This window comes from Agelaius tricolor, unplaced genomic scaffold, assembly GCF_023055355.1.
Source record: "Agelaius tricolor isolate 1412-34295 unplaced genomic scaffold, bAgeTri1.0.p SCAF_1, whole genome shotgun sequence".
In the NCBI taxonomy this organism is placed as follows: domain Eukaryota; kingdom Metazoa; phylum Chordata; class Aves; order Passeriformes; family Icteridae; genus Agelaius; species Agelaius tricolor.
The window spans coordinates 69,430,600-69,444,538 of record NW_027269261.1 but is presented as its reverse complement, the minus strand read 5'-3'; the positions used below and the strand labels follow the sequence as shown (position 1 = coordinate 69,444,538).

At 35.7% G+C, this 13,939-nt stretch overlaps 1 protein-coding gene across 2 annotated transcripts in view; it reads left to right on the top strand.

The window, feature by feature from the left end:
- The window catches only part of SLC16A10 (solute carrier family 16 member 10), a 71,773-nt gene that overhangs the window by 35,765 nt on the left and 22,069 nt on the right, over window positions 1–13,939 (top strand). For both annotated transcript variants that reach the window (XR_011681016.1, XM_071438449.1), the window contains exons 2-3: window positions 4,730–4,874; window positions 7,943–8,381. Coding sequence is in view for 1 of the 2 variants with exons in the window: in XM_071438449.1 (XP_071294550.1) it covers window positions 4,730–4,874; window positions 7,943–8,381 (584 nt within the window). In the remaining variant the exon portion in view is untranslated. The remainder of the gene's footprint in view (window positions 1–4,729; window positions 4,875–7,942; window positions 8,382–13,939) is intronic.

The window sequence follows — 13,939 nt, the reverse complement described above, 5'->3', positions numbered from 1 at the left end:
GAACAGGATCTCTCAAATTTCCAAACTATTCTCATAACAAGCCTTTTTATGGCAGTTAATCTTATGCTTTGCTGAAGAGAATATCTGTGTAAATGGCCATAATAGAAGTATGGGTCTTTTACCCATTCCATATTTAAATTATGGAGTTTTTTGCTGTAAGAAGTTGTGAAAGCTGAAAATACACCAGTGTTCCAAGGAAGCTTGGCAGTTCATGGAGGAGAAATTGCCAGAATATTGAAAAATGCAATGGAAAAAGAAGTAATGTCCAAATTTATGTATAAAGAAAAACAAATAATAATAGGCTTATGAAGTCTCTCAGCTGTTAGTGGTTTGAGGCTGGGAGAGTACATACAGGCTTCCTTATGCTTGCATAAATTGTAACTAATAACTTAGTGAAAGCTAAATATTATTCAAGCTTATTGAGCTTTTAGAAGTTACTAAGTGTCTTTATTTTTCTTGCCTCACATCGCTTGTCTTCTAGACAGCAGCATTTTATTGCCTTTCTCAACCAGAACAATCTTAAGGGAAAATATTAAAAACAACCACCATCTTGAAGCTTGTTAAAGAATGAAGGGTGTTACTACTGTGTTGAGCCAACCACTTGTAAGGCACTTGAGGATAAAACTGCTAAGTTCCTTATTGTAATTCTTAGAAGAATTTGGTTTTAAAGAAGAAGGTTTTGGACAAGTAGCCTTTATTTAAATTTGTGCATGATAAAGCATTCCAATAGAACATGATAATAATGTTTTCTTTTTTGTTGTCCTGTAAATCCTAGTGCTTAACTCTAAAAAATGAACTAAAATATTTAATAGCTTAGTTTATAATTTGGCAGATAAATATGCATTGTGTAATCTAACTGTGACAGTGGGAATAATTCTGAGAGTGCTCAGATATTAGATACTATATTTATAGTAAAGACACTATTTAAAATAATAGTTATTTAATTTTTAAAGAGTTGTGGTAGAACAGCAGCATATTTTTGGAGTAAATGGTATAGTTGCATTGCTGTAGACTTTTGAACAGAGGAAATGAATAAAGAAATATCAGTATATATGTTCAGATTTTCAGTGAACTGATCAGGAAAGAACATGTAGCTGTGACTTTCATGTTTGAATAATTCTAGTTATAGTAAAGTTTTGAGGTTTTGTAATCCATTATGTGTTTCACTGGCACAGAACAAACAGACTTTTCAGTACAGGTGCTCTCTGGTCTGATACTTTTATCTTAAGGATGACTACTTTTCCATCTTCTAGAGAAGATGGAAAGTGGAAAGAAGTGTGGGAATTGTTAAATGTACAAAAAATTACATGTTTTGAGGAGATAATTCTTAACTTTCAGTGTCTTAAGGAATATTTAAGTCCTTAAAGTAGAAATAGGTTTTCTTCTATAGCAATCAAAATGTTTTGTGTATGAATATGAATACAGTTATATGTAGCAATTAGGTGCTGTATTAGTATCTGAATTAGCAGCTCTGGAGTATGGCCAGCTTGTGCCAGGAAGGCAGCCAGTAGCCTGGAGGAGAAATACTTTAATTAATATGTAATAACTGCTCTAGAGAGCTCTCAGTATTCTGGCAAGCTGCACTTGTAATTTTTTGTATTACTTAGGACAGTTGTAATATCTGTTTGAAAAATGTGGAAGACAATTCAATGTACATTTTTCATACTGCATGAAAAAGTATAAGGGTGCTTGAAAACTTACTTAAACAAAGTGAGATAAAAAATTACTTGTATCTATTGAATATATTTAAAAGCCAAAAATTTCTTTATAGAATGAAGATATCACAGCAAGAATTATTTGCATTAGGCATAAAGATTTACTCATGTACTGTTCTGTTTATTTTTGGTGCAAGGTTTCTTCACAAAGGAAGAAGGCAGTACATTTTCTTGATCTATGTATAGAGGTGAAGTTTAACTTCAAGAATATTCTTTTCAATAGATAATAAAGCTGTTCATACAAGACATGCCAACCACGTTTCTAAGCTACATTTCTGTAGATTAATGAGAGCAACTTACTAACCTGAAGCAGTAATTTGAAGGGCTCCAGTTTTCATTAGGTAGATAAGTGGTATAGCGTGGTCTCCCCCTTCTGCAGTGGGACTTATTCCCACATGAACATTCCATTCTGAAATGCTTCAGATAAGGCATCATCATTTATCTTAACTGTCTGTTGTGTTGAAAACCAGTGGAAACTTTCTCTTTTAGGCTATGCCCTGTCATTATTGTAAGAAGAAGAGAGAATCAAGTGATAAAAAAGGCATAGTTTTTTCATGAGTACCTGGAAGCAAGAGACAAAATCAACATGTTGTTAGTTTAATTTGAGCTGAATGTCTTCACTTTGGCCTTTTATATTCAAATTATTTTATTAGCTGTATAGGCCATCAAAAAACACTATAAACCTGGTCTTCACTAAGTAGAATGGAAATAAAATCACGGCCTGTAGCTCTAAAGTAAATTAGTCTGTTACTTATGCAAGCTACTTAAGCTCAGTTTCAGGTGTCCACTTTCTTTGCCAGTTTTGTCTCCATTAATAGGGTCCATGTGAGACTGGATTCTCAAAACCAGTCATCTCTGGTGGGCTTGTCTCATGTCTGTTGCCTTTTTATCTTTTTGTACCTGGACAGGCAGGGTGACAGGTGATTCAGCCATTTCTTGGTACCTTCATACCCTGTGAAACTTGTGATGGATGCTTCTCAAGGCTTAGCTGCCTCTTGGCCTTGCGGGAGGGGGACTCTGATTCTTAGTGATGCCCCACAAATCATGCAGAGGTCCTGAGGACTGTTCATGGTGGTGTAAGCACCATTTATTTGGCAGGATGACAGGCTGAAATGGACATTCTGTCCCCTGGTGTTTGCAGTTTCCTTTGCACAGTGAAACTCCATGCTCACTCTGGGAAAGATAAGTAGAAGGACGAGGAGTCTTGTAGAAGTTGGATGACTTAGAAGCTTTGTAACTGGCTGGTCTCCAGGCTGTGTGAGAGCATCCCCTCCCTTAGACTCCTGCCTACAAACTGTGGTTTGTATAATGTTGTGTCCCATCCGGAGCCGAGGGGGCTGTAATAGGGGACACATCTCAGAGGAGTTATGTCCTGCCACACCCAAGGTGCTCTTGAGCATTCTCAGCTGCAGGGAAGGACTAGGCCTTTCATAAACTTGGTCTTTGCTGTTCAGGCAATGTCATGGGGTCTTTGCTCTTCCTAGTCTCTTGTGCTGTCCCTTCATACAGCTTGAGTTTTTGCTGCAGAGGTGCAAGGCTGGCAGGGCTATTGTGTATGGGGGAGTCCTACACAGGAAATGGTCATAAAAGTACCTCAACCTTAGGTCGTGCCTTGAAACTATTTTATCACATGATCAAAAAATCCCAGTAACACACATCCCTCCCTCCTTTCCCCAGACAGTAGGCCATGGTTTGTTGAAAGCATTGTTAGCCCTAAAATAAAGGTTTTGTTTCTTATACTCATTTCTGGTTATCTCTAGCTGTCTATTATCTTGTCTTTGATTTACATTGTAAACTCTTGGAAGAAACAAGTTTTTGCTTGTTGATTTATTTTTCTGTCTTTAGTGCCTTGCATGATGAAGTCTTAGTCAATGTGTAGGGCTCATTGGCACTTCAACAACTCATCTCCTAGGCCTTGGTAGTGGTAGATCCTACTTGCAAATATACTTCATTTAGCCCTGTGGTTATATGCTTTTCCAGATAATTTTATTTGCCTTCATCACTGAATCACAATTGTTTTTCTAACTATATCTTTAGGAAAGATATTCTAAACAAAATTCCAGTTACATGAATTTAAAACTTTCAGGTTGAAAGAGTTGTCCTGTCTTCTGTACAATTTGAAATGAAGCTAAAATATTTTTTCCAATTTATTTTGAATTAGCAGCTTTTTCCACTTCCTGTTTAGACCTTTTTTTCCCCCCCCATATGGGTGGGGACATTTCCAATATGTTACTCTATATATATATATATCAAACATATTAGTTGTAACTATTAGCTGTGCTAAAAAAAACCACTTGTGGCTGAAACTGTAGTGGACTCACCTGAATTGAATCTGAATGATCGAATAAACCAAGTACAGTTTTCACAATGTCTGTGAAACTCAAGCAGTATCAAAAGTAGAGAAATTTTCCCATTATATATGAAAGAGGTTTTACTAACTCAAGTTTGTTTAGTCTAAAGTAAAATCATATTCCTAATGTTCATATTGCAGTCTAAAAGCCTATTGATTACTCATTATTGATGTTCAATATGATCTACGTGTAGTAATGAAATTAAAAAATTATTACTCTTTTTTCAGCAAATGTACCTGTTTAAAGTTATTAAGGTCTAGCATTAAGTGAAATGAACTAACTGATGTCAGAATGGATATGGATCCTCAAAGGTATTTCTAATGACCTAGGCATCAGTTTGAATATTAGGTTAGTTACTAGAGAAATGTTTTTGTGTCTTATGGAAAAAAAAAAAAGTAGGAGTAATAGCTACAAAAAAGTTAATGGCATTCTTTGAGCTGATAAAATCTAAATTAGTTGATTATGTAAATTGTTAGGTTTTTTTACCATGTTAGGTAAATACATTTTAAGATGTAATTAAATGTTTTTAAAATAGTTACCCAATTGTTACCCAACTTTAGTTCAGCAACATAAAATCCTAGGCGAAAACAAGTATTAACTGAAAGATGAAATGGCTTGGTCTTCTAAAATGTTGTGTTGTTTTTTTGTTTTTCTATTTTGCAGCGTGGGTGAGCTCTCTTTCCATGGGAATGGTCTTCTTCTGCTCCCCAATAGTCAGCATATTCACAGACCTGTTTGGTTGTCGGAAAGTAGCTGTTATTGGAGCTGCAGTAGGGCTTGTTGGACTCCTTTCAAGTTCTTTTGTAAGGTAAAAAACTTAAATTCGTAACTTTCAAAGTATTTTATAAAATTTTTAGTGTTCTAATGTTGATCTAAACAGCAGAAGGGTTAAACAGTGCTACTTTATGTTATCTTTAGGAAACTTGTTTTATTTGGGTTTGGTTTTGTCTTTCAAACTATGACTTGTGAACTTAAAAAGTATTTTTAAAAATATAATGTTTATAAATAAAAACAAGGGTCCCTATTTAACAGGAACTACTATGTATAAACATATCAACAGCAAGACTAGTGGTCTAAAATCAACAGCATTGCCCAGGATAAAGTTATATATTTGCTTGATGTATAATTGTGTTTTAACAGATATATAAACATTGTTGTTTTCTTCCCTTCCTGGCCTGTCCCCTTATTTTTTTTTGAAACAGTTTTAATGGTGATAAAAACACAGTAGAGCCTCCAAGAAGCTGTTAAAATTCTAGTGAAATTTGATGTTTTCTTCTGTTCTTACTGGTCCAATTGCCAAACATGGAGATAGAGAAAACCTTGGTATATTGACTATATTTAAAGCTTGTTTTGTTTTGTTTTTTTTCTTCTAGTTTACAATTAATTTGTAGGTTTCTTTTCATTTTTTCATTTGTATGTAACTTTTGCAGAGTAAATCTTAAGAAATTCAAGAGCGACTAATTTGTTGCATGTACCCTGTAGAAGATGAGGAAAAAGGAAATTTACTTAGTTTAGTCACCATCAGAAATTGGTTAGGGTGTAAAAGAAATCAGAATTTAGTCACCATCAGAAATTGAAAGTAGGGTGTAAAAAGTAGCGGGAAAATAATCCAGTTACCTCTAGTTCTCAGACTGTTATTTTTTTCCCCACCCTTAGCAGAGTAAGTATAGGAACAATCAAGCTACATTCAGAAGAGCTTTCCACTTAGGTGCAAATGTACTGATACAGGCAAAAAGCTTATGAATATGTCTTTTCTGTGCTTGTACTCTGAATCAGATGGATGTGAGCTGCTGTGATCTCAATGGTTAATCCTGGTGCAAATATTTGGCTTAATTAATTTTATTAAACAAACAAACAAAAAAATTAAAAGATGTGTCTTGGAAAAGTCTTTCTTCCTCCTTTCTACCTAGTAGTATGTTGAGTGATGAATACCAAACCACCCTTGTCATTAGATAAAGATCATTCTTGTGTTTGTCTGATACCCAGTGGAACAAGGGCACAGAAGAGACGTGCAAGAGCAACTTGTTTTGTAAAGGCTTTAAAAATATTTAAGCTTAACTAAACTCTGAAGAGCACTTTGAGAGGTGAATTCTTGTAAGAGTACATGCCAGGTTGATGTGCATACTTGGTGTTTCATTATGTTGCTGACACTAAAATGATTTATGCCTGTGATGTTATCAGTTCATTAAAGGAGAATAGTTCAGATACAGAAGCCATTGTTCTGGAAGTAAAATACTGTAAAGCAGGCAAATGTCATATGATCTACTGCTTTTGCATTGCACCAATTTCTTAATATAAATTTTATGTCTTAGGAACTTAAGATGTGTTTATAATGCAGGACAATATTTTAATGTGCATGTTGTGCTGCAGACTCTTTGAGTGAATTTACATATGAAAGCAAAAGTTCACTGTCGTCACTGCATGATGTTACTCCTCTCATTTTGTAACTTCTGGTTTTATTTTCCTGGTTATTTTCCATTAGTAAAGGTAATAAGTCTTTCCCCTTTTGTTGTTTCTGCTGGCTTATGTTGTGTATCATCAGTTTTAGAAATTGATAGTTTAATATAGAAAGTGACAATATTATGTTAGACAAATAATTATTTTTCACTATAATACACAAACCCAGAGTTCCTGGAGCCAGACCATGCTTAGTCAAATACTGTTTCCTAAGATGTTCTTGCATAGGGACCTTGTGGAATTGATTTTTTTACAGAGGGGTGCTGTCAGGTTGCATCCTGTGATGAAAAGCACTACGTAAAGCATTCATGCTCATTTAAAAAAAGTTAAAGAGTTAAAAAGATTAACTGTTTTCCAGAAGTGCTTTAAATGCAGGTGTTAACTGATAAAACAAGAGGCGAGGGTTCATTGTAGACATAACATTAAAAAAAATTATATAAACTCTCATGTGCTGCCTCAGAAAACTCATAAAAATTTCTTGCACCCTGCCTCCATCTAAATGTTAAAAAATGTTTTCTTTCACTAACTAATACTACAGCACTAGTTTAATTACTTATACTGCTGCTGTTACTTCATACTTTTAACATTTCTTGCACAAGTACTTTTTATTGATGTCACGTGTGTGTGATCAATTAAAATGGCTCTGCTTTATTTCAGTTGTAGAGTAAATGGTAATAATAATGAACTTTATGATGAAGATCTACCTTTCTATGGGATGAAATGTTTCATTGCTTAGTAACAATTTTTTTAGCTCTTTCTTAGCATATGCAATATATGTGCCAAAGCACTGAATTTAAAATATTTATGCAAAAGGAGACTATTTGTCTAAAAAATTAATATCTAAAGAGTCTATAATTTACTTATACATTACATTACAAAATTTTGTCAGTATTTAAATATTTTATTTTTCAGTATTAATGATTGCCACATTTGTTACTTTATTTTCATAACAAATTGTTTACTTGATTTCTATGGGTTCATGAGGAGAGTTCAGTATTACATTTGACCTGCTAGCATAGTGAAGAAATGTGTAAATCAAAACAGTACAATTTTCTTTGGGGAAAAATAAAATCCAAAAACCCAGCAACGGTTGAACTTTAATTTGGCTAATTTGCCTTGACAGTGATTTTTAAAACTATTTTAGCCACACTATTTGATGTAATTAGAATTGAATTGAATTTTTCTTTTTTTACCTGTTCAGTGAATTCTGTGATATTTTCAGTGGAAGGAGATAGATAGAATAGTTGGTGAATTAAGCTGATACAGTGCTAGTCAACTATAAGTATATACAAACTCTTATTTATGCTGGTGAGTTATGTTGATTGATTGATTGAGAAGCAGTTTTGTTGTCACTCCCAGGTGAATGAGCATCCACTGCCTTACCAAACACTGATAATTTGTTCTTTTCTTTTGGTACAGCACCATTGAACCGCTGTATTTCACCTATGGAATCGTGTTTGCCTGTGGCTGCTCCTTTGCCTACCAGCCCTCCCTGGTCATCCTCGGGCACTACTTCAAGAAGCGCCTGGGACTCGTGAATGGCATTGTTACTGCTGGCAGCAGCCTGTTCACAGTGTCACTGCCCTTCCTCCTCAGGGTCCTCATCGACTCTGTCGACCTGTTCAACACCTTGAGGGTCCTCTGCATCCTTATGTTTGTTCTCTTCCTGGCTGGGTTTACGTACAAACCTCTTGTTCCCAACACCAAAGACAAGGAGGGAGGAAAGAAGGGAAAATTCAAATTACCTCCTGCGAAAAAGATTTGCAATTTCTCCGTTTTCAAAGTTCTCAGCTACCGAATCTGGGCTTTAGGGATTCCGGCTGCACTTTTTGGATACTTTGTGCCTTATGTTCACTTGGTAAGTGCACATTTCTTCCTGGCTGTGATTTGTTTGAAACTATACATACTTGCCTTTGTGCTACTGATTAAGAAAGCAATTGGTGATAGGAAGTCAGATTTAAACTGCAGGTTGAGTTGGGGAGAAGCACAAAATTAATTTGGATGTTGTCTTATTAAAAGTGTGCTTTAATCAGAAGTATTAGTTAAGCCAGATAAAATCTTTGTTCTTTGGTCTCAATGCAAGGTTCAAAATACTTAAACCATGAAAAGAGAGATTTGAAAAATACTCTATACTATTCCAAAGAGAATTCTTTATTTTGGTACTCAGCTGCATACATGGCCAACGACACTTGTGTGTTTTAGATGCAATATGAAAGGAGTAAGACATGCTAGAAGTGTAATTTTTGTTCCTTTGTATTGAGGTTTGTTAAAGTGTCAATTTTTAGGATCTATTGTATTTACCATTTTTCAGGTTTACTAAAAGCAAAATACATGGATTTTTCTCTCTCAAACTTCAGCCTTTTAGTTTTCTACATTTTATAGCATTCATGTAATTGCTCCTCTTACCCTGTCCCTCCCAGCTGCCAGGTGAGCTGTGTTTTATTGCTGTCTACAGCAGCTGATGGAGCTTTGGCTTCTGGTGATGGGGAAGATGTCAATTAGCCATCTCCTGTACATGTACTAGAGTTGTTTCCCTAGCAGGTTTGGGTTTTTTTCTGTAGTACACTCCTAAACTAAGAAATTCAGGTGCAACTGGGAGATGCATGCATTTGTATCAGGCTGGCTGACACACATTGCACTGCTTAGATGGTGAATTGTTCTTGGACAGCTTGCTGTTGGTGCTCTCTTAACTAAAGTGTAAACCAAAAGGCTTAAAAGGGAAAGGTGGGAAAAGCCCACAGTCTCCAATAAGATGCTGCTTTGAGACCATTATACATCCTCATATTAAGAGTATTTGATAGAGCATGGGGTAGTAGAACTCAGTATGAAAATAGAAGGGTAATTTTAATACTCATTATTCACCCATGATAGAACAGCGAGATTAATGATAATATCTTCACTTCTCTTGAAAAATCTTCAATGCCTTAAAAGCTATTTTTTATTCAATATAACAAGTGGTCGTCACTGCTTTCTGGTAATGGATTAGATTACTGACTGCATCCGATATTTATTTTTTGAAGTATCTTATGGTGGGGGCCAGTGTGTTTTTGAGCAGTTATAAACTAATGGTTACTTCTTGTAACTTAGTTTTTAATCATGTAGATCTTATTGTATAACACTTCAAATTAGCCTTTTTCAAAGGACTGTACAATCCAGATGACATCTTATGCTATTTCCCCATAAGCTTTGTAGAGATGCTTTAAAATAAAACCAATTTCAGAGGAGTAGGAGTCAAGTGTTCTAGAGTAAGCTATTGGATAGGTCATAAATCATTGTTAACCCTTGCAGAGAACTGAAGAATAAGGCTATACAAGCAGGCAAAAAGAACTTCTAAAATATATTTATTGAACAAAAAGCTTGTGATTTTTTTTTTTTAGAAGATGCTTGTGTTACTGCTTCCTGTTTATAATTCAGACTAAAGCAGCTAGTTGGCTTGTAGAGAACATAGCCCCCTATACTATACTATACTTTACTATACTTTACTATACAATATTATGATAATATAATTTTCTTTTTTATAGGGTGCTTTCCTCCTATCAGACTGGAACATGAAATAAATCTCTAGTATAGGAAAACAATTTGATCGAGGCTGTTTCTAATATAGTGTTTGATAACACTATAAAACTTATTCCAGTGTACTGTTAGAATCTAATATTTTAAGGATTACCTCAAAATTATATGAAGATACTCGTTTTGCTCAGAGTTTCAGAGAAACCATGATGCTTATGTGTTTATAACATAAACTCTTAAATGGTCGACAGACACAAGCTTTGTATGCCCCCTTTGAGAGGGGAATCATCAGCTCTCAGTAAAACTTAGACTGAATAATTCTTGTCAAAACCCCTCCCCGAAACCCACAAGTTTTCATTTTAACTTATGTGTATCTAAATACTTGATTTTCCTTAAAGTCCCTGTGGGTCTGAAAAAAATCAGTGTTTATGAAGGCACAGCATGGATTGTGCCCTTCAACACAGATACTTCAGCTCAAGTAGATAGCTCTGGATGTTTTTTATCATAGTTTTGTCTGCTTTTGATAAAAATACACTTTGTGTATTTCCAGAAGGACATAGAAATATGTAGTTACAAGTAAGTCAAAGGCTATAAGAAAAAATAGTTTTTCACTGGCACGTCTACCAAACCAGAGACTACTTTCCTCATCTTTTGAAAATGAAAGTTACTATTTCATTGTTTATTGTATTTTTAAAAATGTAGTAACTGGAAAAGGGATATGATGTCTAGACAAGTGACAGCTTTTGTTATGTTAAAATTCTTGAATTTTTCCCAGTGTTAGGGGTGGCTGACAGCAGCCAGACTGCTAGACTTGTAACAGTGGTTACAAGTGCCCTAAGAAAAAAATACGGTGAATGTCATGGCCTCTGACCTGGTACCTGTACTCACCGAGTTCCATTTTTCCCACCTGGAAAGACAGCTTCTGCCAGAACAGCTGTGTTTGACCATGTGATGAAGCCCAGGTGGCTCAGACCCTGCAGGTTGGGGTCCTTGTGTGTCACTGCTTGGCCCATGGTGGCTGGGGGCTGCTGAAGTCACTGTCTGCCAGCCTGGCACTGCTCAGGAGCTCCTGAGGTCCCAGGCTCTGTGTGCTTCTGTGCCATCCCCAGTCTCTGTTCATCCCTCTTGCATTTCCTGAAGCCTGTTGGAAAGGAGAATACATGCTGTGACCCCTGTAGTGAAAGAGAAGTAAAAACTTTTTTGGGCTTTGAAGTAACAGAATTAGCCAAGTCTTTGCAATTTAACTCTCTGTACCATGTTTGCTGTGTGGAGTAAAGCTGTTAAAACTGAACAAACAACCTGCTCATTAAGCAGGCTCTAATTTAAAATTAAATGCACTAACAAATTGATTATATGGCATGCTAGATAGGAGCTGGTAACTCTTGCCAGCTCCTTGACATGAATCCTGACTGGTAGGTATTAGGCATCAGATTCCTTTTGGCTCTTGCAGGGGAGAACCAAAAGGGAGAGCTTTTCTTATCCCTGTTTAATTGGTGTCAAATTCCATTAATAGGTGTTCCATTACATGTAACTTGGGAATTGGGTTGAGATGAAGACTATAAATAAGTTTTGACTTAAGTTTATTATATACTTTCAGCATTAATTGAGATTGTTGAAGAACAAACCAATATGTCATAAGATTACTAGATCAAATGGTTGTTATTCCTCTCAATTTTAAAATCAGTCCAAACTAGTGACTGAGGTTTTCTTGTTTTGGTGTCTCTCTAAAAGAGGCAGACAGACAAGTAAAATCCTTGCTTAGTCTATTTTGGTTTAAATTGTGAATTCGTAGCAGCAATCTGTAGAATCAGTGGAAAATGCTCTTTCCAAGTGTTTTTACTAAGGACTGTCTCACAAAGAAATGAAGTATATCTGAAAGAAAGTATACCTAGTCTCTGTGCCACTTGTCCTGTGTTTGTTTTGATAATAAATAGAGAACTTCTGTTTTTCAGCAGTCTGATGTTAAGGGCTTGCTGTTGTTCTCTTACCCTTAAAAAATATTTACTCCATCAGGATCATGCATCCTTAATTCTTAGGAGCTTGTTAGGTCATTTCTGTTAAAATTTGATACAAGGTCACATGCTCAGTAGCTTACAAGATGTGGTTGCCTTTTGTGCTTTATTTAGCAGGGTGAAAAGAAATACTGCTTAAAATGGATGTTGTCACTGCCTGGTCTTCTCTAAACAGTGACTGAGGTCATTACCAGGTTTCAGTATGAATTTAGGAAAATATTAATTATGACACACTTACAAAAAGGGGCTCAGCATTGTGTAATTTTGATGTAGCAATATTCAGCCACTATGAGGAATACTGCTAGGACTGATAATACCATCTTATATATACCACTCTTAATACTTTGAGTGTTTCAGTCCTGTAGTAATTTGTCTTGGGGTGTTTACAAGTATGGTTTGATTTAGCAGTTTAGCAGTTACTTTTATTAAATGCCTCTTGCTAATGATAGGTCCTGCCTTATTTATAGTATTTGACACCTTGCTGGATGAAAAACTGAATTTAACAACCAAGTAGATGGAAAAAAGAAAGTGCACGTATTTATTATATGTTCTACTTTTAAAAAAAGCATCTGGATAGTAGATAATGCAATGAAAATGTGTGTTGATAAAGTTTACCTTTCTAAATTTAAATATTTGTTATGAAGAAAATACTCCTAAAGAATTACTAGATATGTTTGAAAATTAGGCCTGTGGTTTAAATATGTCTGCAGGCTTGTATACAAAGCTACCCATTAATTGATATGCAGTGTGAAAGTTCCCTTGACAGTGACTGTCCTTTTAAAACTTCAGAGTAGCTCAGGAAAAAGATTTCAGTATTTCTCACCTTGCTTTGCTGCCTGTTTCTTAATTTACTGTGTAGATCTGGCTTTTCCTTTTGATGCTTATCCATGCTCATATTCCACATTGGGTACATGCATATGTAGGGATTTCTGGTTAGCAGTAGCTATGTGGAGTACATGTGTTCTCTGTCTGTTTGCTTCATGTTTAAGAGATGAAAAAATGGTTTGTGTCTGAGCATTTTTTCTAACAACTTTCTTAGGAGACTCTGTCTTGGTAGGCAAATAAGTACTGGATTTAATGTGCTCCATAGATGAATGCTGAAGATTCATTGCCTTATTGCTTCTCTGAAATCTGCATGTGCCAGGAAGAGGCTCATCTAGACCTCCAGAGAACAGGGAAGTGAGATTGCAGACCTAATGCTCAGGGGGAAAAAGGTAGATAGTTCTGCTGAGAAACAAAGCATCAGCTTGGACTCTGCTCTAAGATTCTTGGAAAAGAAAATGCATCTCAGAAATGAAAAGTAAAGATGCTTCCAAGCAATTTTATTCACTGGAGAGTCATGAAGCTGGTTAGAGTACGTTAGTCAAAAGGACTTTTTCATGCATATAAACAGATTCATTTTCTTGGCTGCATCACAAAATCAGGCAATTTGGATAAATATTAGTCTGTCCTCTGGGTGGCTGTGTCTGTCTCCAGATCTTGTGTTTGTCACTTTGAAGTTGCTGAGTCCAGTGCTATGCCCACAGTGTCTGTCCTTGGACAAAAAGACAGTGCTCTCTGCTGGTCTATGTTTCCTGTCTTTTGCTGGAGCATTCATTTTGTTCTGGCTCTGTAGATAAGAAAAGTAGTCTTTTCACTTTAAAAACATAATTAACAGGAGGACTTGCTGATAATGGATTAGAGCTGATGCAGACTTTTTTTGCCAGATTTGATTCCTCCCCCCCACCTTCTGATCTGTAGTGTAAATTCTGTGTCTTTTGTGTGATTTATCTGTTCTACAACTACCTTATCACCTTGGAGTATCTTTTTAAATCGAGCCTTGATGATGACTTGGCCTTCAGCTCTGTTCTTTATGAGCCACCTATTTTGGATAAATGGTTGCCCATGTCTCATT